A 26,856-nucleotide genomic window follows, 5' to 3' on the forward strand; every position below is an offset into this window, starting at 1 on the left:
TTGGTCAGCCTGACTGTGGTGCACCATCCAGTGAGAAATCTCCAGCATGAAACTTCGCAAACCTCTTTCGACATGTTCGATTATTCACAGCACCTTCTCCACACACTGCAGAAATCCTTTTACTGCATTTTAGTTGCGTTTTTACCTTTCTTGAAATAACATAGCATACTATGCCAAAAATGTTGCTTTTTTTCTTCCATCTTCAATAGTAAAACAGCTACACAAAAATTTACCAATTTTGATTTTTTTTAAAAATGTACGCTGATATGACGGCTGTCACAATACAATCTAACGAAACTGTTTCGAATGACATTTAAGACAACTAAGCGCTACTAGAGCCATCTTACAGAAAAACAACAAACGAACCTTTTGGCCAACCCAACACTAAAGGAATGAAAGCATGACGGGCCGAAGGCCCCGACCAAAATTTTTATCCTTCCTTATTATCAATTACCAATTAACTCTAGGAGAGTTCACTTTCAGAAGGATGCAGAGATACAGCTTCAAAGATCACATGACAAGTTCTCCAGGCCAAAGAATCAGACCAGGTTTTTTTTAATCTTGTTTTTTTGAGGATGGAATGAGCAATACAATTCTCAGAAAAGTCAGACTGAGAAAAGGCCAGAGGAGATAATGAAAGCTTTCTCTGTTTAAACACCCACCTCTGAACGGCAGACTCACCCTTCTGGATGCTGCAACACGGAAACCATCAATTCCACTGCCAGGGCTCCTGCAATCATGGCCAGTCCCGGACGACTCACAGTGCACTGCTGGTCCAGGGTCCGGTCTCTGGTTGACTACAGAGAAACAGTCATGGACGTGAACGCAAAGTTCTGTTCCACCCAACGCTAGCTGTCTGAAGCACGGAACTCCTCCACGATAAAGCTCTATCACATAACCAGACTCTCACTGTTGGCAAAGATCAGTCAGCCTCACATAACACCATTATTTGCAAGTATCAAGAAAAACAAAATATACAAGTTAGGTAACTAAATGAGGTAATAACGCTAAAAAGGATTAGCAGTTATAAACAAATCAAAGATTGGGGGCCTACCTGCCTCACACATGAAATGGCATCATGTGTTCTTTTAACTGACTCGACTCTAGGGTGCTTGTGAGTTGAGTCAGAGGCACATAGAGGAAGAACATCTGGACAGAGCAAATGGTCCTGCCATCGTGACTGCACTAAACCAGAGTGCCCGGGAGATGGGAGCAATGACTTGCTGTCCCCGCTGTCCTCAGTTCCTCCGTGCCCCTCACAGTGCAGGCATCTCGTCGCCCTGAGCGTGATCTCAGGGCTTAAGAACAAGTACTTTTGCTACAATGTGGCTCCAAACACAAGCCTTCATTAGTCCACCTAAGAAATTCTAATCTTCCAACTCTGGGCAAATTTAAGGGGTTGTTAGGAATAACTTTGAAATTTTTGCCTTATGAACAGATGTAACTTTACTACAGCTGATCCTTAATCCTACTTGTTGGTAATAATGAAATAACAGGTCAGCTGTATATTATAACCCATGATGAAGATAAAAGGATATTTTTTTTCTTTATACTGGAAAGACACAAAAGCCAGTCATCGAAAAGAGGTGTATGTTACTAAGGAACAAGTTTTAATAGAAGGGGAAAATGGAGGGGAGGATACAGACCACACCTCTGCTTTGTTTTACTAGAAATGATCACCTGTTCTGATGAAAGCCCATTCCTGCTGGCCCTGCTTGCGTGGCGGCATGAAGACCACAGAATCTTACGCTGGAACAGTGTAGTGCTTGCTGGTCAGAGCACGTCCACATCTGACCCACCCTGCACTGTGAATACTCAAGGAAAGTATTTGTCCCTCCCCTTCTGGGGCTGGCAGATAAAATACAAGATTCCTGGTTAAACTTCAATTTTAAATAAGTAACAAACAATTTTTTAGTATAAACAGATCGCGAATATTGCATGGGACATACTCATACTAAAATACTATTCGTTATTTACCTGAAATTCAGAGTTAACTGGGAATCCTGTATTTTGACATGCTGAGTCTGACAACCTCCTGGGCCCGAGTCCCATCCTGCAGAAGCACAGGGAGCCTAACAGCCTTATTTGGAATTATCCCGTGAGGCAATGTCCAAGCCTGGACTGGAGTCTGGGTCTTCAGACTCCTCATTTAACGCCCTCTTCACTCAGATACACACAGGACACAGTGCTGGGTGCTGCCGGGGACCAGTCTAGCCTGTGGTTTCCTTGCTGAGCTTTCCATAAAAATGGTTTGTCGCTGCGTTTACACTGGGGAACAGGGAATGGCTGTACACAGTTGATGATGACAGGCAAGGCTCACAGAGGGATAAGGCCACCCCCACAAACTGGAGAATTTTTCTCTTCGTTAAAAGATGATATTTAAATAGTCATAAAGGAAAGAACTGGGTCTCTCCACCCCAGTGGGCAAGACAGTTGTAGGAAATATCTGGAATAACAAAGAAATCCACTTACATCTCCTGGGGCTACCACATCATTGCAGAAATAGCAGCCAAGTTTGTAGCCAGGGATGTTGGCAAAAAGTGATGGGCCCAGGAGGTCGGCAGGTACCACGGGGTTGCTGGGACACAAGTCCCCGGCTCCCTGCTGCTTAGGCTTCTTCAGGCCATGTCTCATGACCACAAACGTGTCAAATCCCAAGGCAGCATTGATGACCAGCTGTGAGTTTCAAGGAATAAGAGACTAGAGTTAAGAGACACTTACGTTTTAAGCCATGGCTGACTTCACATTTGGTCCACTTGAAACATTTATTTTATGTGTTTACATATGACTGTAATTAGATTCTAGAAGCTAATGTTGGTAAAAAGCTACTCAAGACTGAGGGCTTATTAAGTGCAAAAGACTTGATAAGTTATTAACATAAATTACCTCATTTGGTTTCATTTAAAACTCCCAGCAAACATTTCCTATTTACCGATGAGGACACTGAAAGTCAGAGAGGTTACTCCTATAACGCCCAAGGTCACTTAGCTGGTAAGAGGTAGGTGTATAAAAGTAACTCTTGATTGCTCTCAAACCCATTCTTTCCACCGCTACGATGTCATCTGTCATTTCTACAGAGATTTTTTTCATAATGGCTTTATTGAGATATAATTCACATACTATATGTCACCCTCCACACAGGCTTTTAAGGACAGTTTTTTTTTCATTTATACTATTAGAACTTTGTTGTAATTTAACTTATTCTTCCAAATTTCTGGTTATACAGAAAGTTGGAAAAATCAAGGAAAACCATACCAGAAAGGAAAACAAAAATCACTCACAATCTCACAGCTCAAACCATTACCGTTAATAGTTTGAGGTATTTCCCTGTTGTTTTCTCCCTTTCTCTCCCTTTCCCTTCCTCCCTTTCTCCCTTCTCTTGCCACCCCATCCTTTGATAAACAGACATAGTTTTATACGTATAAATGTAATTGATAAAAAATATACACAATATTATATCTTGCTTATTTAACATAATGTGGTCTTTTCCACGCTATTAAAACTGTTTGAAGATGTAACTGTGACCAGCTGCATTCAATTCTTTTGGCCCTTGAAGTTGTCACTGACTCAACGGTAGTGAACAAGACGAAATCTTTGCCCTCTTGGAGCTTACATTCCACTGCAAGTAGAGTGTCCCTTCCAGTATACAGGACCTCACAGGGTGGTCATGAAAATTAAACAGTAAAGGGTAACAATTACATTGGGTGATGGTGCGTGAGACAGAGACAGTCTGCGGAGGAAGCCCTCTGGCACTGGGTCACTAGGCCACACAAAACACCCTCTGCTCTGGAGGAGGCAGACTGGGGACATTGCCCCCTGGGGACATGGTGCATCGCGTCACCACCAGAGGATCCACACTCTACCTTTCTCTTGCTTGCGGCGATGACGGCAGGCAGCCACCGGCTCTCCCGGGTGTCCATCAGCAGGAACACGACGTCATGGCCTTCGATGAGCTGCTCCAGCTGTTCCACGTCCCTGCGGGCCTGCTCCAGGGTGACGCTGGAGAAGTTCACTGGGTGTCCCGGCATGGGGATGCTCATGTTGAACCCTCTGGCGTTCTGGGGACACACCCAGGGAGAGGGGGGTCTGAAGCAAAGGGACGGGCGGCATCTCAGACGCCGCATCTCCCCATTGCCGCGAGCGCGCATGCACGGTCTCCTACAACCTGAAATCTCTCTGTCATGACCACGCTGCCTTCGCCTCCTGCTGCCTGTGCTCCCCACCGTCTTCACCTCTGCAACCTAGACCACCATCTCCTGTCACCCAGGGGCCCTGCGGCTGGACAGAGCAGCAAACAGAGACACATGGATTCTAGTTCCAGAGTGGGCAGGGGGCACTTCCCATGTGAGACAAGGTGAACCCTGGAGAAAACTGTGTACCTCTGGCTCCTTCCTACAATCCGAGGCCAAGAAACTTCATTAAAATGCCCTCTGCCTGCCCAAGTCTCTCTGTTCAGCCAGGCTACCTGTTCCCCCTTGTTCCCAAGCTGCCCTCCCCTCCATTTCCTTAGTGTAGAACACCTCCAGACAGGATGTTAGAACAAAAATAATTTAATAAATTCACATACGATGAGAATGACTGCTAGTCTTGCCTTAATCTTCTTAGGGGTACATGCATTAAAAATAAACAAACCCTCAAAACCGAAAAACTCTACTTGCTAAATAACTTTAACTAGAAAATTGACTTAGGAGTGTGTCGATGTTTGTTTGGGGAGCGGGTGACAGCAGAGTGTGGTACCAAAGTGAAGCTTCACTTCCTGTCCAAGCAGGAGCTGCCCAACAGTCTGGGTTCTCTTTGAGTGTGGGGACTCAGGATTTCTCATGGGGGCTTCAGAACAGCTCTGTAATTTACTCTTTGTCCCCTGCTGGCTCCACAACGTCTTGGCAGGTGAACCGTGAGTCACATATGAGTGCCAGTGAAGCCAAGAACGTTAATTTTCCCCAGAAAAGAAAGGGTTCTAGAATCACAAACTGCACCCTTAATACCCTGCCTAGCACTAGCCACAGGGAAGTGTGTGAAAACATCAGCTTTTTCATTCATTTGCCAAAACCCCTCACCTACTAGAAAAAATAGCTAAAGGGACAGAGTAAGTAGGTCCTTTTACAAAGTAAAGTCTATTTTTTAGATGGTAGCTATTTTCTTCAACTTTAAATCTTATATCTGGAATTCAAGAAAGGAACAGTTGTAACAACAGCAAAAATCTTTAAAGAATGAAGGGAGGAAAAAAAAGTGGCAAGCAAAGCAGGAAAGGACGCCAGGCAGAAAGGACTTCAGAAAGAAGGAAGGTTCAAAACAAGTCCATTTTCACAACGAGGACACCACAAAAGACAACTCTCAGAACCTCATGAATTCGTTCATTCATTAAGGAAGCATTGTGCATCTACCATGTACCAAATACTGTAATAAACAGTAAGAAAAGCAACAACCACAGTAATAATAATAATACCTTACTGTCTTATTACAATTGACAAAATGTTTTAAGTGATGGGTGCGCGACCCAAAAAGCTATTACTTGGGTATTTTAATGACACCAACATTAAAGCATAATTACTCAATACCAATTCTGACCGTCTGAATAATTCAAATCCTCACCCACATCTACTTGGCTAACCTAAGTGAGTCCCTGCTTGCTAAAGCTCCAGCCAGTAAGCCTACGGAGGACTGGCGATTGGCCCACCATTGAGGCCCACAGGCCTGAGGCTGGAATTCAGCATGTTTCAACACAGTAGTTTTCAACTTTGGCTGCACATCAGAACAACTTCGAGAGTTTTTTAAGTTCCTAATGCCGAGGCTTTTCCCCAGACCACTTCAGCTGGAATCTCTGAGAGTGGGCCCAGCCATCAGTATTTTCTGAAACTCCCCAGACAATTCAAATGTGCAGCCAGGGTGAGGGATAATTTACATCAAGTGATGTCCACAGACCTTAAGCGTCCAGTCCACTGTGTTCTGACAAACTGCGGATTAACCACTGCACGCACCTCTCAAGGTACACACTGTCAGCCCAGAGCAAGCTCTGCAGCCCTTTCCCATCAATCCCCCTGCTCCCGCCCCACACAGCATGAGAGTGCTGGTTGCTCCTCACCCTGCCAACATTTAGCACTGTCGGTCTTTTAGTTGCAGCCATTTAAGTGCGTGTGTAGTGTCTTTATGTCTTTATGGTCCTAGGTCACAGTCCCCTGGCAACTACTACATGTGTTCACTGGCCCCTCACGGACCTTTCCTACGAAGCGGTGCCGGTCCAAGTCCTTGGCCCCTTTAAAAAATGCCTTGTCTGTCTTCTTATTACTGAGTGGCAGGACTTGTTTATGTATTCTGGATGCAAGCTGTTTGCCAAATATATGTTCTGTGAGTACTTTCAGTTTTGGCTAGCCTTTTTGTTTTCTTACCAGTGTCTTTCAAGAAGCAGAAATTTTAAATTTTGATGAAGTCCAATTTACCCATTTTTCTCACGTATGATCAGTATTTCCAGGGTCCTAAGAACCTCTGCCATCACAAGATCACTAGGCTGCTTTCTCCTAGAAGCTTTCTAGTTTTTGCTTTTATGTTCAGTTCTATGGCCTTCTTGGGGTGTCACAGAAGAGTGCACAGTAGTCAGTGAGGCCTCTCCCTTCTGGACAGCTGGGATCCCGTGCCTCTCAGCCTGTGCGGGCTCTGGAATCCCCATTCTGCTCACAGCAGAATCGTGGTGCTATCTGCCCAGATTACAGAGTCCTGCCCTGAGGACGTACAGTTTGATTTTTGGTCCGCGCCTCAAGGTGCTGCTGAGATGTTTTTCTGGAACTCCTTCCCTGCACAGCTCCCACGTGTCTGATACGTTGTCCTGCGAGGTCCAGCCACCTCGGCTGCTCCGAACTCTGGTCTCTGTTTCCTCAGCTCACCAAGACCAACAGTATCTGCTAGGGTTCCCCATGGGCTCTCTGACATGGGCTAAAAAGTGTCTCCATGCAATAAATTGGGACAAACATTTCTTTCTGGGACTGCAGTCTTTCACTGCCTACGGTTCAGTGCCCGAAGAATCATTTTACACAATTTACTCAGGTGCAGAACGGCTAGGTGCATAATGGTAGCAGAGCTAGTCTATCAGTTACTCATCAGGGTTGGAAGCAGATGTTCAGAGCTGGGTTTTAAAACCCAAGAGTGGCTCCATAATTCTATGTTTTATTACCTTACCTTTGGGAGGGAAAAAAAGGGTGACTTCAAACAGTTATTTGATTTATTAAAGGTCAGTTTTTTTTCTACTCAATTAATTCAGCCCCAGAGTTAGGCATGGTATTTGTAGCTGAGGAGTTCTTTCATGTCTTCTTCACTTAGGACTAGGCTTCTCTCCACGGCCAGGTGTAAGGAAGGTGATGGATAAATATTTGTTGAATGAAAAAACTCCACTAAGTTGAACACACAGAAAACTCATGTAAGCCTGGCTAACCGGTAAGTGAAAGAGTTTCATAAGGACTTTTCACCAATTTGATGAATTACACTAGTACTTAGATGGGTCCTGTGGTACCTAGTATTACTTATAAGGCATGGAGGATAAAAGTATATGAGATCTGGCTCCCAGCAGGAAGGACTGCATAATCCAATAGGGAAAATGGACTAACAATGTAAATGTGGAGGAAGAGGCTTGATCCTCGTGGGCTGATGTTTTCAAGAAAAGTTGAACTTGATCTCTAAAGCCCAGCATGCCCTGGCCCTTGCTGACGCCCTGGCTCGGAGTCTGTCTTTCTTGACCTCGTGCCTCAGCCAGCCCGACTTCCTTTCAGTCCACAGAGGCACCGTGCTGCTTGCTACCTCAGGCGTCTGCACAGACAGCTCTGCCCCGCTACGTCTAGCGAACTCCCACCCGTGCTTCAGGACTTAGCTTCCGCAAGGAAATCTGGTCTAGGTCAGGCCTGCCTGTTAAACATCCTCACGGCAGCTGAGGTCCTGCTTTGTGCACTTATTACTAGTGTAACTGTTTAGGAAATTCGCTTATGGACCATGTCCCCCACTAGACTCAAAGTTCCATGAGAGGGATGGAGCACCATGTCTGCCTTGTTCTCCAGTCCCTAGCACGCTGTGGGCCTTAAATAAATATGTGAGGAATAAGTAAGTCATAGGAGAACTGAACAAATAAATAGAGGGAACTGCACTGGGTCACACACCATGGCTAGGATTTGGGCAAGCAAAAATTGGAGGCAGAGCTCAGATTCAAAGCCAGGTCTGTCTGGGCCCAGAGGGGAGTTCACGATACTACTTGGTGACAGAATGGATCATTCTCCCTGACTATGCACTGCCTCCCTCTAATAGAATTCCATGTCCATGCCCTTTGCCATATGACTTTGCAGGACCCCGCACTAGGAAGGCAGGCTATAGTGACCAACCCCACTGACTTAGGGCTGGGCCCTGTGACTTGCTGTGGCAATGGAGATGCAGGACACTGCACAGTGCCATTACTGAGCTGAGACCTTAAGAGGTACAGGTATGGGAAGCCTTACCAACCCCTTTACATGTCCACCTTCTACCATAAGAAGAGCAGGACCAGCTGACTGTTGTTCCCTGAGCCTAGATGTTGAGATAATGACATCTAACGTGGACTGGAACCTGACCAAAGCCTGAGTCCAGCTGAGCAGCAGCTAAGCCACGGCTAACCTGCAGGCCCAGGAGCATGAAATCAGTGTTTATGACCGTAAGCCACTTAGGTGCCGAGAGTGTGTGACGTGCAACACCGTCACAGCAGAAACCTAACTATGCCTCCTCAGTGACGGGCTATAACTTATTCTTACCTCTTTTGGCATGCAGCACCTCGCTGGGTACAATACTGCTGAATTAAACCCACCTCTGGTACCCTGGTGAAATGGACAAAACAGTCAAAGTTGCTTTTAAAGCAAAGACTGTTAAAATGGAGTCTCATGCTGAATGACTACACAGAGAAACTCTGAGAAAGCAGGCTTCTTTGTAAAGCCAGGGCTGAGAGCCTCTTGTGGCACTTTACGTACAAGTAGATGCTTCGGAGACACCTAATCTAACCTTTGTCACATAAATTGATTACGCATGCAAGACACAGAATCTCTTTTGCTGGATGACCTCAAAAACACTGGCCAGACCTCGAGTCAAATGAGCTGAATGACTTGCCTCTTATTACCTGGTGTTTTTAAAGTAAATGACAATCTTTTTTAGCCAGATCTTTCTTCTGCAGACTTACATTCAGTTTAATTTCATAAACCTGTGCTAACTCTCAAGTATTCTGGTGATGAGGGAGGTAGCATCCTGTGTCTGAGCTACCATAAATCCCTGTGGAACAAGGCAGTAGCTAAAAACATGCACACCCCCAAATTCCTCAACTCAGATAACGCTTTTGCAACTTGCAAAACATTTTTTTTATGTATTCTTCATTTTATTTTCATAATAATATGTGAGGGTTTTGTCTTGTAACCCCCATCTCTGAGAGGTTCGGCCACGTGATGAGGGCCTGGTAGTAACGCACAGACGTCTGTGCGTTTCACCAATACCACAGGGCCTCACTCCCCAAGACTTAAACACTGAAAGATCCAGGAGAAAACCTCTGACGTTCCCAAACAGCATCAACATACCACTCCGGGGAATATTTTCTGGAGCCGGTCTGCTGCAGCCAGGGCCTTGGGCTTACCCCCCGCCAGGCAATCTTCAAATTCATACAGAGGCTGTCTCACGGGGTTGGAATAGGAGATCCTGGCATTATCCACAAATGTGATGTGTCTGACGCCCCAACCCTGCGTGGAAACAGGAGACCATGGTGTGTTTCTGATGAACTTTTTACAGGGTGTCTCTCTTGAAATCCCTAAAAGGGGGGTTGTTTTGGAGGAGCTTGGGAACTTCAAAATACAGGAAACTCCAGCAATTGAACTGTGCAAATTCAGTTTTTGACAAACAGAGTGTCACCTTCCTTTAAAAGACAAAATAATTATATACCCAGTGCCTGGCTTCCTACAGTAATGAGACTAAGAAATGTCATTGTGGGTCTGACTAATAACTCATTATTTTTGACAGTGGCACCAGAGGAAGCGTTGGAGGTGAGTCCCGTAAGAACTGTCCATGTTTCTGTCTTCAAAGGATTAGCAAGAGCTGCCCAATGTCCTTGCTTTCCCTTAATGAATACGTAAGTATAAGTAACAGCTCCTCCTAAAATTCACTTAAAGCCTGGATTAGCTCCTCGTAAAAGTGCCTTATAAGTTATTTCCAATTGTGTAACATCATAGAAGATTTTGTACTATTTCTTCAAGAGGCAAAGGCCTTATTAATATTCTGGAATATAGGGGAAAATTCTACTTTCTCAGAAATAGTTTTCATACACTTCAATTACATCTTCTACAAAGTCTTACACAGCCACACAATTTTAAAGTTCAATAGGCTCTCTAAAATCTTTAGTTCAATTACATATTTTACAGATAGAGAAACTGAAGCCCAGAAAAGATACGTGACTCATCTTAGGTTACAGATCTGGTTAATGGTGGGGAGGAAATGAGATCCCCAGAGCAGCAACCAAACCAAGATGCCCTCTTTCTGGGGGTGAGGTGGGGTATGTGTGTTTCAGTAAATCATAAACAAGCACAGTGATTTAAGAGAAGCCCTGCTAGGACTGGCTGCAGAGCTAAGAGTCTGATCTCTGTCTTATCTCAATGTCCTTCCATTAGGGACTTTAAAATTCAGTTACTCAGATGTTTCCAGGGGCACAGTCGACAGCAACTCGAGATTCACTGTCAGGGTTGAGGATGATGGGCCAGAATCCACCCTTTCGAAAGCATAGTTTAGATCGGCTGTTTGTTTTGAAGCCCACTGGCCACTTTCGTCTACCCACCCAGTTTTATAAGTGACTTTCACCAGGTAAGCAAACTACTATGGAGGGGGAATAAAGGTGTGGGAAATCCAAAAGTCACTGGTGCTTGGCTTGGGGATATTTATTTCAGGAGTATTTCTGCATTCCTTAAAGCAATGCTGAGTGGAGAGCAAGGAAGGCAGTCTGGGAACATGCTGGGCAGTGGGACGAAAGCTGCACAATTACATACATGCCACAGGTTAGTCACATTGCAGGTTCCTGAAAGGTTACATAGTTTAAATAGCTCATCTGCAAAGATTAAAGACAATTATAATACTCAGTGCTGGTGAGGATGGGGTGATAAAAAAAAAACTATTTTACTGATTGAGAATGCAAACTGGTATAATTCTTCTGGAAAGCAACTTGGCAATAGGTTTCTACAACTTTTTAAAAGTTTGTATCCTTTGACCCACTTTCAGCAATCTATTTTAGGAAATAATCTGAAATACTGACAAAAATGCAGCACAAAGATGTTCTTTCTCTGTAACATAATTGACAGTTGTAAAAAACTGGAAACAATGTTAACATCTAACATTAGGGGAAGTCTCAGTAAATCATGTTTCATCAAAGGAGAGGAAACAGCCATTAAGAAAGTTTTTTAGGTATCTTTTTCAACCACATGAGAAAGTCAATGTTAATCCACAAAAGCAAGGGGCACTTTTACATATCAAATAAGGTTTAAAAATGTACATTAAACAAACAATGAAAAGAAATAAGTGGAAAAAGGTAGTCGAAAAATGGGTCTTCTTTTCCTGCTTTATAACTCTTACACTCTAAAGACTTTCTACAATGGGTCTACACTGACTTTATAATTTTAAAAATGCTAAGAAAATTTAAGTACCTAACTCTGGAAGTTAGGAAAAGAATGAAATAAATTCCACAAAAAAAGCAGGAAGAAATTAATAAAGATAAAAGTAGATATTAATGAATCTGAAAGCAAAACAAAACAAAAACAAAAATTATAGAATAAAGAGTTCGAGGATTTAGTTCTCTGGCAAGGCTGAATAACTGAAAAAAAGGGGAAAATGTTCAACATTAGGAATAAGGAGAGATTAAAGAGAAGATAAAGAGAAGATTTAAAAGATGGTACGAGAATACCACATGTATTTTCTATCAATTAATTTTCAAATTTAGATGAAATGGATGATTTTCCAGGAAAACAACATGACTAAACTGACTCAAAAGAGGTGTAAAATCTAAAAAGGTCAATGACTATAGAAACATTTGTAAAAGTTCCCAAAGATTCCCTGCCCTAACCACCAACAAAATTCCAAAAGGCACTGGGCCCAGATGGATTCACAACTGAATTTTACCAAACCATCAAGGGACTGATAAGTCATACCCTTAAGCTGTCCTAGAGCATAGAGAAAGGCAGGAAGTTTTATTTTATAAAAGTAGCATAACTTTTATAAAATGACACCACAAAGCAAAGAAAAAACATTACTATAAACCAACTTGACTTATGAATACATATGTAAAACCTAGCAATAAAACATTACCAGCTGAATCCCACAGTATACATTAGAAAAATAACATATTGATACCATGAACAAATAGAGTTTTTTCCAGCAATGCTCAACATTAGAATACTTTTATCCTGATAGATGTGCTTGGTAAAACTCAACAATCATTTCTGATGTAAACTCAAGGTAAACTCGAGATAAAAATCTGCCTCCTTAACTTATAAAAGAGCATTAGCAGAAACCAATATCACATATCAAAATTAAAGGAAAAAACAAGACGTTTCTCATTAAAGTCTGTAATAAAACGAGGATGCCAACTCTCAATACTATTCCTCAGCGTTACCATGGAGTCCTAGCCAATCCCAGAAACAGATATAAACGTTGGTGAGGAATACTTATCAACCTAGAAAGTTCTAAAGAATCAAACAAAATAACTACTATAACTAAGAAAGTTTAGAAAGATGGCCAGATAGAAGATAAACATTCAAAACTCATGATCTTTCTTATATATCCCAGTAATATTCAACTGGAAAATTTAGTGGGAGGAACATATCTTTAAAAGAAAAAAAAAAAAGATTAAATATGAGAAAATAAACTAAATGAGGCATGTGGGAGACCTAAAGAAAGAAAATGCTACAAAGATGATCTAAATAATTTGAGATATGCAATGCTTCTGGAACTAAGGACCAGTATTGTAAAGATATCAATCTTTCCCAATTTATCTATAAATTGATTGTAATCTGAGTTAAAGCTGTGGGCAATAATGCAGGAACTAAGAAATGGAATGACGGAACGAAAGAGAATCCAAAAAGAGACTTAGGTACATAACGGGGGTTAGCATTTGATAAAGGTGGAAAAACGATGACTTGTATTATTGAATGAATGCCATTAAAACAAATGACTACCCACTCTGTGGGAAAAAAGTTAGATCTTTAACTCTCATCACAAAACAACAAGAAATTCCACATTGATAAAGATCTAAACATAAAAACAAGAGTTCTGTAAACTATAAAGAGAAAGATGGACATTTAATAACATCAAATTCTTAAAAACCTTTATGTAGCTAAAGGTAACAAATAAATTGAGAAAAATATTTCTATTATATTATAGAAAAGGGGTTAATATCCCTTAAAAAGAGAACTCCAAGTCAATATATAAGAAACAGATTGCAAAGGACATGAATAGAAGAAATAAAATTCACAAAAGAAATAAAGACTAACCCTCACTAATTAAAGAAATGCAAATTAAAAAGTTCTGTTTTACATTCTCTCTAACGTAGTAATTCTACTCCTAGGACTTTTTTCCTAAAGAAATAATCCCATGGACACGTAAAGGTACAAGAAATTCATTCAACAGTGTCTCTAAAAGAAAAATATGCTGAAATTGATTAAATAAATTGAGGACAAATCATATAATAGAAATCCTACATATACATCATACGGAGTACATAGAAAGAGAACCGCAATTATTACTCTATTAGGGTAAACATAAAAATCTGCTATAGACAGTATCCTATGAGCCAATGTTTATAAATAAATAAATAAGTAAATAAAGCAAAGATGACAAATGTCTCTCTCTGTATTTGCACGTGCTTACGAAAACTTCGGGGAAAAACGCTGCATAATAATCTCCGAAGTCTGCTTAATTCTAGGAAGTGGGACTTGGGATGGGAGTGGAGGCAGATTTCCTGTTTCTACCTCATAATAAAAGCATGTATTCCTTTTATACTTAAAGAGATACTGAGAAAAGAATAAAGGGAGGGAGAGGGAGGAAAGAGGAAAGGGAGGGAGGAGAGAGAAGAGAGGGAGTCTGGGAGAGAGAAGGCACTCAGGTACAGTTGTCCCTTGGTATCCATGGGGTATTGGTTCCAGGGGCCCCTGGGGATACCAAACTCCACAGATGCTCAAGTCCCTTTATAACATACAAGGCCCTCCATATCCTCAGGTGCGAAACCCACAGATACAGAGGGTGGACCACACAGTGAAATAAGAAGAGGAGCCAGCGCTTGAGAGGTACCATCCGACCCCACAAACTTACCATCAACGTCCTGGCTACGTTACAACCCAAGGTGCCGGCTCCAAGCAGCAGACACTTGACAGACACAACCTTGTCTAAGTCCAAAGTGGGGACCAATCTCCAACACATCAGTTTGAGATTTAGATCCACTGATGACTCTGCTAACCTAGAAAATGCGAGAATCATTTATTTATTTAGCCAGTCACTCATTTAAGCCCCAATCTTATCCTTTTTAGATAGAAAGTAGCTATATGAGAAAATAAGAAACAAATACTACGGAAATTAGGATTAAAGGAAAAGTAAAACGAAGCTTGAGGGTGAGCAAGGAGGAGAAAGGTGACCACGCAGCATGCATGCCGCCGTAATCTGCAGCAACTGCACGGTGATGGGCCACCGATCTGACCCTGGGCTCCTAGCAGCCAAGGTGAACCAGGAAACATGACGGGTTGCAGGAGTTACTGTGTCCAGGAATAAAAACACACCAGCCGCTTAAGAGGAAAGTTCTTCCTAACACTGAAAACAGAAATTTCTGTCCCCTCAGTAAAGGGGGTACTTACATCATGCCTTCAATGCAATCCTGGGTTTCTGTGAAATATTTCTCATAATGCCTGTCAATGTAGGCTAATGGGACAAAACTAAAGGGTAACAAAGGACTAAAAGGTGGTGTGCGTACACAGGTCTGAGTCTGAGCTTGAAGCAAGAACGGAACTTAGAATGGTCTAGAGAAACACGAACTGCATGCCCTTCAGGGTATCCATCATCCACACTGATGCTCACAACCGAACCAAAACCAAGAGGCAGCGGAGGGAGGGGTAACCCTCGTCGTCAGTGTGAAGGCAGCCCTGACTGCCCCGGGCAAGGCTCATGGCCTGACAGAGCCTGGCGGGCACCCTGGGGAAAACGGCTTCCAAATCATACCTTTTAGGGTCCATACATTCGCTGAGGTTCACCATCCTTGGTCCCATGCCTCCTTTCTGGTTTTTTTCCCATCCAACCGCCTTGGGACAATCTTAAGGCAAATAAGACAGTACGTTTAGTGAAGGAAGGAAGAATAAAAAATAAGTCAAAGCAGCTAGATGGCTCACACATTGATAAGTTTTTAGTTCACTTCTTTTCCAAGGAGGTTTGCAGGCCAGAATTTGCATCAACTTGCTTCAGTTACCTCCTCATTTTCCTGGGCCACTCGGAATCTTGTTTAGAGACCCTCATACCCAAGCAGTCTTCCCGTGGAGGGGCTTCTGAATAGCCCTAGTCTCTGGACAGAGTTGCCTCAACTTCTGTAGTTACTGGAAGTTGCTCAAAAGAAAGCCTCTATCTGGAGTAGGTCTAAGCCCTGTGGAGGGCTCTCTATCTGAGGAAGACAAGCTGGTGTGACTGCAGCGCACCTTCTGCTGAGCTGCCATCCAGACCCGCACCTCTCGGTTCAGTGCGCCCCTCTGGCTACCCATTACTGCGCTACCCCTCCGCCCAGCCCCCCTGCTCCATCACGGTGCGCCTACCTGTCTGTAGATCCCAGCCCAAGGAACTGCTCTTCTGTTAAGCTGCCCTCTCCATTAAGCCCGCCCTTATCCATTTAGACTGTCCTCTGTCCTGACTTTTCCCTTCTCCACGGACCTCTTTTAACCTCTGCAATGGGTGCCTCTGTAACTCCAATCCAGCCGTTCTCAAGATGTGCCCCATGCAAAGCTCTGAGAGGATGAAGATCCCGCGGCTGATGGGCCTGGGAAATGCTTGCGTACCCCTATCTGTGTTCTCCGTGCGCCCCACCCCCACCCGAGCCTGGACAGTCACATTGCACACGAGGGAGATAAAGCTCTGAGCAACCTCCCGGTAAAGGAGCCACTCTGTCTGATTCGGCTTCGAGCTTCCCGATATTACCTGGCTCTCCGTATCTCCCTCACCCAGTAACACCAATTAAAATCTCACAGGACACATTCAGGGTAATGCTGCTCTAGTCCACTGTTGCAAAAGCCTCTTAAAAATCTCAGCTCTTTTGCATAATACTTCTGCTACCTCCTTACCCTAATGGAAACCTGGCTTCCTTGGTGGAAACCTGGCCTCCTTGGTTTTGAAAGCTGGCCTTGAAAGTCCTGCTAATGGGGGCCACCCACTTTAACACCCCCCACATCTCTGGACCTCCGTTGCTTTCCCTTCCTCACTGAATTCTCAAAATTCACAATAAAGCCTCAACTCTTTAGCAGGGAATTCACTCAGCCACCTACCCTTCTAGCATCACTTCTAATATCTGCTTTAAGTAACAGTCTCTGAAGGAAGAGAGCTCCTTGACTTAAGGTTAAGAGGTACAGGATTATTGGTAGGAGTTTTACGTTTGTCTCTAATTGTACACTGGTTTTCTTTGGACAGTCTTCTACTTTTATATTTCTATCGATACCCTATTTTCCTTTCCTTGGGAACTTTTTAGCTTTTGACCTTTGTCTCTTAAAATAATACTGCTCAATATAATTATGGAACCTAGAGGTGTTGATTTCCTTTACACAATTTTTTATTTCTGGGATAGGATGACCAATGTGAAACCAGGGGGCCAGTTATCTTCAAAAGCTACTTGACTGGGGGCATCTTTCACAGCAAGAAGCAGAAAAGCAAATGTCCCTTCCTATTTTAACTCGGGTGCTCTGGTGTGGTCCTTTTCAAAATTTTTTTACAAAAAATTAAAACTGAGATAATAGATTTGAGTTCTTAAAGAGGATAAGAACTCCAAAATTATTTTTCTGGGGAAAAAAAAAAGGAGTTCAAATCTATTACTAATTCACACTTTGATTTCCTTACTTTCTTCCATTAAATTTAAAAATGCTTCTCTAACACATGGCACAGAAATTTGACAAGAACTTCAGAACCACAGTCCACTACTATAATTAATAACTCCAGCCTAAGCTTTCTCCTATTACTGATAAGAAATCATAAGACAAAAACAAAATGCCATTGCAAATTAAAACATCTCTGTACTCAAGATGTTACAGCCATTTTAAGAAAGTTAAGAGGTACTTTAAACTTAAGGATAGTTAAAAAAAATACTATAGGTGAGCATAATATTTAATCTATCATATCTGCTTCCATATAATCTACATCCATAAGACATACCCTCAATTAATGAGAAAATATTTTTTCGGAGAAAATTAGGCCCTGTTTTCCCCTAGTTGAACAGAGAGGAGAAGCACATCAAGGACAGGAGTTAAAAGGAGGGGATCGCCACTCTCAGCCGCGTCTGCCTCCACCCTCAGCCAGCTGCTAGAATCCTCTGTATCAGCAAAGGACAGTGAGCTTTGCTGCACCATCAAGAGCAGAAGACGACACAGGATGTTCAAAATTGTGTTTCTTATAACAATGTCATTGCAACTATGGGATGTCTTAGAAATATTAAAAGATACTACCATACTAATACCTTCGGTTCACATTACCATACAGAGTAACTCTTTATAAAGTTTTATTTATTATAAAGTTTTTTTTACAGCTAAGAGGGAAAACATTAATTTGCATGAAAAAAAGAGGAACATTTGCCTTTCTTAAACTACATAATCTGCACTCAACATCAAGTGTAAAGACTTGAGGGCACGCCTGCTACTGCGCTACAGAAAGCCTCTTTCAAATGGAATTCCTGGCATTGCCAGGGTTTGTCAGCTTCACCAAGCATCAGTAATGTCATTGGGAGCAGGGAGTAAAAGTAATTCAGTGACTTTATCTTAAAATGGAAAGAAAAGTGCCTCCCCGAAAAGGTGCTTGGCAGGATTAAGGGACATGTGGAAACACCCGAGGGGCCTGCCAGATGGAGACCAGGCCGCATTGTTGGTCAGTTCACACTCACCTCATTCCCCTGGAGCTACCTCCCAGTGGCTGGCGGCTTAATGAAACGTCACATGGAAGCTATTTTAGAATGTGCCAGAAGAGGGTGCTAAATCAAATGTAAATATCTAAAGACGGCAAAGAGGCGATAGGTATCTTAAGGCTCTAAACTAACAAGTAAACAGCTTCCTCTTTTGCAGGACCAAGCAGGGATTTTAATACTCCTCACCCCCAAAACACACATGACCCCCAAAACACACATGACCCACGGATTAAAGGAAGCAATATGCCTTGGAGCAGTGCCGGTGCTGTAAGGAGCAAATTAAACCATGTAAGTATATGAAAGTACTCTGGGAAGCATGTAAGTCATAGGAATCTGAAGGGTCATCTTGGAAAGAGTTCTGGGCTTTTGGTAAGATCGGAAATTACCATAAATTAGCATCTCTTAAGCAACTATAATATGCTACCACCATGTCTGTCTTTTACACAGGAGTCAGATTCCTCATAAGGGGTACTCCATGAGGTGGGTATCATTACCTTTATTTTACTCAAATTTGAGTATGTTATTCTGTCTTTGTGACATGCACATAAATATAAATATATAATTGTGGGTAGGTATATCTACACCACCCCCCATATATATATATAACATATCTGTGAGCCCACGTTTCCTAACTTATGAAACAGGAGAAGAGCTGACGTCTACCACACAGGATCAGATGAAGAATAATAAATGTGGAAAGAAGCGGTGCTTTTGCTCACTGGTTTACTGTATGGAGAATAAGATCACACACAACTTTTGTAACAAATAAATACACAGGTGCATTAATATGTCATTCTTCCTGTAAGAAGGGTAGGGAATAAAGATTTTATGTTAAGCAAAAACAAAAAATAGAGGGAAAAAAATTCTCAAGACAGAAAAAACTGCCTGGAGGAAATTTCCTGACGACAATCTCTGCCTTTGTTCCTGTGTGAATAGCAGAGCTTACCTTCTGTTGCAGGGATGTGTTCCCAATGGCAAAGAGGCAGGAGCTGTACTTTACCTCCACTGCCATTGTGAAGGGATGAAAGAAAAGTTAAACCTGATTTAGTTTCTGATAAATGATAATTATATGCATTCTCAAAGACCGGCAAATTACCTGGGCTAAATGCCATTTCTGGAAGCTTCACTTCGAAGATGATGCTGTGGGTGACATCTCTCAGCCCCTGCAGGGTGCGGTCCCGGAAGCAGAGCACTTCAACAGACTGGAAACTGCTACTCCTGATGTAGGGCCCGGGATTTTTATTTTTTATTTTTTTTAAGGAAGGAAAAGAAAGAGCTCACATAAGAGCTTCAGCACACCTAGGTGGAGGGGATTCAAATCATTGTAATTATGCCTCCCTGACACACTCGGGGGACGACCTTAATCTCTGAGAGATTCTGAACACATCCACGTATGCTTCCTTTGTCCAAGCATTTAGAGGCTGAGCGCTGAACTGGCTGTGATTTCTTTTTAGATAAGCTTTATATAACAACTTCATATTGCACATAAATAATTCTGACAAATGAATCTTAAATGCAGGGGGAAAAAAGCTCACAAGACATTCAAGAGAAACTCCAAGACAAACATGGGTTCCTCTGGTCCCCATTCTCCCATCTGAACCTACTTTATGACCAGACAGCAGCTTGGGCAGTGGTGAGGAAGCCCACAGCTCTACAGACTCACCACCAGGACCAGCAAGTGCGACACTCTCCCTCTCAGGACGAGCTATAATCTAGCTCTGCTTAGTGAACATTGTTCTTTAAGTAAAGCAGACACAGAGGTAAATATCCAAATCCTGAGTATAAAGGAGCTTGTCTCATGGCTCCTCCCAGTCATTAACCAGACCCTTCAAAAGTAGCTCCTACCCTAACTTCTAAATCCAGACAGGGGTTTTGCCTGTTTTGACCTTTACATACATGGAACCAGGGAGCGTTTTTCTCTCAGGTCCAGGCTCTTTCACTCATCTTACGTTTTTTAAATTCATCCATGTTGATATGTATATCAGTAGTTCATTCAGATTCACTACAACAGTGCATTCCATTGCAGTGAATACACCACAATTTATTATTCATGTCATTGTTCAAGGACATCTGGGTTATCCTCAGTGTTTGGTTATTAAGAATAATGCTGCTATAAACATTCCTGTATATGTGTTTTGCTTGTATCTGAGTATGCATGTCTGTGCTTTATATACCTGAGAGGGAAACTGCTGAGCTGTAGGTATTTTTAACTTTGGTAGATACTGCCAAATGGTTTTCCAGCAGTGTCTGAGGCTTCCAATTCGTCCACACCTTCGTCAACACTTGGTATTGTCATCGTTTTAAACTCATTCTAGTGAGTATGTCATTATCTGGTGAGTATGTAGTAGTATTTCATAATGGTATCTTATTATCTTTATTAATGACTAGTATCCGGTTATATTTTATTTCCCTGATGACTAATGATGTTGAGCATCTTTTCAAATGTATATTACCCTCTGTTTTATTTAGTCTAGGGTTGGGGAAAAGGTCAGATGATAGCAGTGAGCAAATCCTATCTGAATATGACTCAGTCAGCTGAAGGGAGGACTAGAGAATTTCAGGATGGGGACCTCCAGCTGTTGGCCCTGCCCTACTCTAAAATATCTTTAGGGCTGTATTGTCAGAGTCTGAAGTCCCATAACAGATCTGCTTAGAGGCTCACCACTGACGGGAATTGGGTCATGACTGATTTATTGATTTATTACCTGGTTTCTAGGCCAGCAATGAAAAAAATCCACTTGGGAAAACAGAAATATAGATATAGTCAGACACAATGTCAAAAACATATAGACAAAGACAGACACACAGACAGACAGACATACACACATACACACACACACACACACACACACACGTAAATACCATCTGTGGGCTGCTAGGACCAAAAAATTCCTCAAAGGCCATCCAGGGTACTGGGCTAAGTTACAGGGGTCATATACACCAACAGTCATCTGTGAACAGAAAAGACTTTCTCAGTGAGGCAAGTATCATGTCAGATTCACAGCACAAACACTGCTAATCCCTCCTCTTTCCTATGTATGCTATTTTGCAAAAGCATCAACAATTAGACACTTGGTGAAGGGCTAGAGGGAAGAGAAGAAAGCAAAAGGACCTCACACAAGAGAACTTCTTGTCAGAACTTCTTGGTAGGGGCTCTCATATTCTTCTCTGCACCCCCTGCGCCTCTCACTGGGTGTGGCAGAGAGTAGGAACTAGATATATTTAGAAAGAAGAAAGACTGAAAGGAAGACCCGGAGGCTGGGAGGGAGGGCAGTCCATTGTTAGGGCTCACACAGAGAAAATCCTTTCTCAAAGAGACATAATCTGTGAAAATTGCTAATTTTCATGTAATAAGAAAATCAAAGGAGGGTCGCTACCGTTGTAAGTCCATAGTGAGACCAAATTAAAAAGCCAGAGGCCTTTGCTATTGCCAACATATATTTCCTCCCACTCCTCCCTCCGCCAACTCCCCCAACCCTGATCTCCATCCGGAAAAACTCGACTGAACTTCAAACACCATCTCTTCAGCGAAGATGGCCCCTGGTGGAGGCTGTCACCCTTTCCTCTCTGCTTCCATAGCCCTCTGTACATTACACACAACATCTTTCACTTTTTCTGTCTCTGTCTTCTCAAAAGACAATGAGATCTTGATCTCTAAATACCATTCTCCAGTAAAAGGAATCGGGGCTCCTTGGCTACATGGGTAATTCCAGAGCTGCAGCAAGGAAAACACAAGATGAGCCTGGAGCAGCTTGTACACCAGAAAGGAAGGAAGTGCCCCATCCTTCAAACAGAAGGGCGGGGACACGTCAGGGGGGCTCCTGACACGCCTGAAAGAGTTCCCAGTGGCAAGGCTGGGACAACTGAAGCAACAAAATAACATAGCATTGGATTATAACCTAAAGTATAAAATAAATATCTATGAGTCCATACTGATATAAATAAATGAGGAGATAAATAAATAAATGAAGGTGAAGGGACAAGTCTTCCTTACAGAAGATGTCCAAACAACATATGGAGATACTACCCGCTCCAGGAGTACAGCTTAATCCTTTTTCTCCCTGAGTGTGGGTTTGACCTAGTGACTCGCTCCCAAAGAAAAGAATAGTAAATCTGCAGTGGAAAAAGCTGGCAAGTTCTATCTTAAACCAGCGATCAAGTTTAACACCACCAGGGATGCCATGTGAGTATCAGGTGGCTTGGATATGATGTGATGACAAGGGCACTTCACCTTAGTGGTACTCTTCCCTAAAGTAACCCCATCTAATCATAAGTAAACATCAGACAAACCCAAATTAAGAGGCATTTGACCAAAATAACGTAACCAGTACTCTTCAAAACTGCCAAGGTCAAGGCCACTAAAAACAACAAAAGTCTGGGAAACTGTTACAGATCAGAGTTGACAAAGGAGACATGACAACAGAATGCAATGTCGTCTTCTGGATGGGATCCTGGCACAAAGGAGGATGTTAATGGAAACACTGGTGAAACCTGAATAAAGTCGAGAGTTAATAGCTTTGTACTGACGTTGGTTTCTCACTTTTGACAAATGTACTGTGGTAATGCAAGGTGATGGCATTAGAGAAAACTGAAACAGGTGAGGGTAGATGGAAATCCCCTGCACTATATTTCAACTTTTCTGTAAATCTAAAATTATTCCAGAATAAAGTTCATTAGAAAAAAGAAGACAGTGAAAACCTAGAGAGCAGGGAGTATCTTTCATGTCTCCATGATCAGTTCACAGATACACAGCACACACTGAGTGAATGCAGGCTGAATGATGAAAAGATGGGTGGGTGGATGGAAGAGAGGGAGGGAAGAGGGGAGAAGGAACAGGAGGAAGGGGGGATGGGTGGGTGGAAGCAGGGAGGGAGGGAAGATGGATGGCAGAAAACCACTAAGTTAACCCACAGGTTTCCTTTACAGGTGTAGTTGTGAGTTAAATAAAAACATGGCAGAATTTTGGTTAATCTAGATCGGTGAGTTCGATAAGGACGGGCTCAGCCCAAAAAGTTCCAGTTATTCACCGCAACACTCAGTACAGTGTTAGACAAAGCAGGAGCTTAACCCACATTCGGTGAGAGGGAAGGAAAGAAGGGAGGAAGAACATCCGTAACACCACCAGAGAGAACCACTATTCACACCTTGGTATATAACCTCCCATAACTTTAATCTTTACATAAATAGATCTTCACTATTACAACTTTTAAACAAAGATGGGACCATGCTATAAATACTGTTTTATATCTGTTATTCTATTGTGAACTCTCTTCCATGTCAACAGACGTCATCCTAGAACCACTGTCAGCAGTGGCTGAATGTCATCCCATTGTATTCATGCACCACAATTTTTTCTATTTCCTGCTGAAGGACAATTAAGTAGTCTTTGTCTCTGAAAACACATTTTACTATTGTCTTACCATATAATTATTGCATTATTTCAAAAACATTCTTTAAAAATGTTTGCTACCTTCTCTGCTCTGAAGCTTTTTGCCTCGATGCATTTTCATGTCTTAGATGCAAACAGATGCACATTTAATTCAAAACAGATTCATAGGTACGACATTGTTTCAGGAAATACAGTGTAGCTTTGAAATTTCCTTTTCTAGAGGGAGATAAAACATCAGCATCCAGGGAACTTTTTAAAAACAGAACTCACAGACTATCCTGAGTCCTGCCCTTCCCCAGCGAGTGGCCTACGGCAAATCTGTCAACTCCTCCAGGCTTCAGGTTTTCTAATCTGAGTCATGGGGAAAATGATAGTACCTACTTCATAGAGCTGCAATGAGGATGAATGAGATGGTGCTGAACACGGAAAGCCCTGCACACGTGTAGCGCTCCTGACACCATTACTAGTGCCTCAGGATCTCCAGTTGCTCACCTGGCCATCTGTATCTGTACAAAGTGCCTAAGTGGTTCTCATACAGTTGGTCCAGTCCACGGACTTGAATTTGGGAACCGCTAGAGAAGGTGGCCTTGCAGACAAAAGAAAAAACCTGCCTGTGGGGCTATTTTCGTTCCCTTGAGACCTCTGGATTGGCTCCATGTCTCCCCTTGCTTCGCAAAACGTGCTCCCTGCCCCTGCAGCCCCAGCATTTCGGGGAGCCTATCAGCCCCCAGCCCTGCCGAATCTGAATCTGCATTTTAACAAGAACCCAGGTGATCTGCACGCCCAATGCAGTTTGAGGGGCACCGCTCAGCTCTGCAACCCTCTCTTCCCTGGTTCTCAAATCTGAACGCACATGGGAATCACCTGGGAAGCTTTCAAAAATCCTGCCGCCTGGGTCCCACCTCCAGCGGATCTCATTTCATCAGTCTGAGGTGTGGCTTGAGCGTTAGTTGTCTTAAAAGCGCCTCAGGTGATTCTCACGTGCAGCCAGGATGCAAATCACAGCTCAAGAGTCCGCAGCAGTATCTCGAAGTATGGTGCACCGCAGACCACCCGCATCAGAGTTAGCTGGGAAGCTCTCTGAACTTGCACCACCCCCGACCCAATCCCAGACCTCCCTAAGTACCAACACCTGCATGATCAGTGACGTGCCTGTGTGACTCCTACGTACGCTATCATTTCAACAGTGGCCACGTCGAGTCCAAGAAGGAGGAAACCAGTGCCTGCTTAAAATAGAGGCCACTGCGCCTGTATCTTTCCTTACTGTAACTGTGATTATTTGTTGAGCCTCTGTATTTTCTTGATTCAAAGGCACCACAGATTATAAAATGCACTTTCAAATTGGGCAGAAAAAAGGGGAAAATATCACCACATTAAATATACACAATAATCGTAAGTAATTCCTGACTTCAGAAAAATTAGAATGTGAAAAAAAAGCACTTGGGAAAAAATACAGGATGCAGCTCTTGTTTCTCTTGGTCTATAAGCTGTGTGAGGGCAGGAATAGTGTCCGTTGTAATCAACTTTGCATCCCTAGTGCCTGGCAAGGTACCTGAAGCTCAGCAAATATCTGTTGAATAAACGACAGAAGTGGTCAATTTCCCCACCCCACCCTCACGTTGGGCAGGCATCCTGGAAGGCAGCTGGACGGGGAAAGGTTAGTCTCTGACCCACAGGCCTGAGGCTTACTTAACCTATAAATCCCTGATGCAGCATCCTGGCTAGTTCCTCCCCCACCCCCACACCCCACCTATCCTTTCTCAACATTACAGGTTCTCCATTCAGTGATATTTTAACCCTGGGATTCTCCTGGGGGAGAAGGTGAGAGCATGGTCTAAGAGACAGTTTCCTGGAGAAGCAAGAGAGCTCTGAGAATGAGGTCTCCAACCTAGGGCTCCCTCTGAATGAAGACGTTGTCTCCCTGGAGCTCTTCTGGTCCAACTGGCCACCACCACCACGTGGGGCACCTTTTTATTTTGTTCCCCTCTATCGACAGTGACAGATGGCATCTGCCAGGCAGCCAACATGATTAAGTAATCATCGCTTCAACTTCACATTTTAAAAAACCAAAGGCATCTACCTCTCTGTTATCCAGCAAGAAAGAGAGGAAAAGGGAGAAGCTGGCTTTGTACTGCTGTAACGTCTGAAATAGCTTAGAGAGGAGAATGGCCTGACACAGTGAATAAAGCACTGGCTGGAGCACCAGTGGGCATGCGTTCTAATCCTGCAGCTAATTGATTTTAAGACCTTGGGGAAGGTCTTCCCTAACCTGTAAAGTGAAGTGGTAAAATCATTTCATCTCAAAGGATTCCTTCTAGCTCCAGAATTACAGAGCTTTATAGACCATTAAAGAGAAAAAAAATCCTATATAGGTTACAAAACGACACAGACCATATTAAGGCTCAATCTTAGCAGATGTCTAAAGGCTCTTCAATTTTTATTTAGGAAGAACCCAGACAATATCAATCCAGAAAATGCATTCATATAGAAATGCTGAGTTTCAGTTTTCAAATATAACTCCATAAACCTGGGCTCTTATCAAATGTCCCGAGTTACTCTCGTTTGACCTTCAGCAATTTACCTCACCTCTCTATGCCTAATTTTCTCATCTATAGGGTCACTGTCACCTACACTTAGCACAGAGACTGGGAACAATGCAAGCACTCAACAAACGGTAACTATAACAACAACATAAATCAATTCTACTGTAGTAAATCCACCGACGTCTTTGTTCAGTTCAGTCTATCACTCTTACATAGTTACCTACCTTCAGTTTCAAGGTTATCTTTTCTTAACTGGCAGAGAAAAAGGAGGCTAGGTTCTAGTTTATGAAATATTCTCTGGGTCTAGGTTTTATCATCTGCCTTGGTAGAGCTGGGACTAAATGACATTTAAATTATACAAATTAGAATGTTACTTTAGATACTACAAGTAGATGCCTAATTTCATATGAGCATATGTCTGACACTAAATACAAAGGCAATGAGGCAGGAAGGTAATAATAAAAAAAAATCTTTTTTGAGAAGACCAGGAATAAGTTTCTTAGAGCAACCTGACCTGAAATGAGCTATAGAGAAGGAGTGAACCACTAAAGAGAAATTTCTCACTCATAAAGGGAGATTGGCTTGAAAATGCTTTAAAGTAACTCTCCTACGCACACGCAGCACACGTGAGTACAAAGAGCATGGATCTGGACAGGAAAATGACAGAAGCCACTGGACACTAGGCAGACCTTTAATATTCCTTTGATGATTCAAAAGTGACTCCAAATCTTTAAGTGCTTTAGGAACCAAATCTGGAGCCTTGATCATTGTAGGAA

The 26,856-nt window shown here is 42.7% G+C and overlaps 1 protein-coding gene across 10 annotated transcripts in view; it reads right to left on the minus strand.

Annotated features, from left to right (window-relative positions):
• ATG7 (autophagy related 7) overlaps positions 1 to 26,856 on the minus strand; it is a 330,637-nt gene that overhangs the window by 167,544 nt on the left and 136,237 nt on the right. For all 10 annotated transcript variants that reach the window (XM_057705407.1, XM_057705404.1, XM_057705399.1 and 7 more), the window contains 8 exons: positions 21,011 to 21,099; positions 19,245 to 19,366; positions 15,226 to 15,316; positions 14,329 to 14,473; positions 9,567 to 9,725; positions 3,864 to 4,058; positions 2,473 to 2,676; positions 682 to 797 (listed from right to left, as the gene is read on the minus strand). In XM_057705407.1, the coding sequence (XP_057561390.1) occupies positions 682 to 797; positions 2,473 to 2,676; positions 3,864 to 4,058; positions 9,567 to 9,725; positions 14,329 to 14,473; positions 15,226 to 15,316; positions 19,245 to 19,366; positions 21,011 to 21,099 (1,121 nt within the window). The remainder of the gene's footprint in view (positions 1 to 681; positions 798 to 2,472; positions 2,677 to 3,863; positions 4,059 to 9,566; positions 9,726 to 14,328; positions 14,474 to 15,225; positions 15,317 to 19,244; positions 19,367 to 21,010; positions 21,100 to 26,856) is intronic.

The sequence above is a fragment of the Hippopotamus amphibius genome, chromosome 13 (genome assembly GCF_030028045.1).
Source record: "Hippopotamus amphibius kiboko isolate mHipAmp2 chromosome 13, mHipAmp2.hap2, whole genome shotgun sequence".
Classification (NCBI taxonomy): Eukaryota; Metazoa; Chordata; class Mammalia; order Artiodactyla; family Hippopotamidae; genus Hippopotamus; species Hippopotamus amphibius.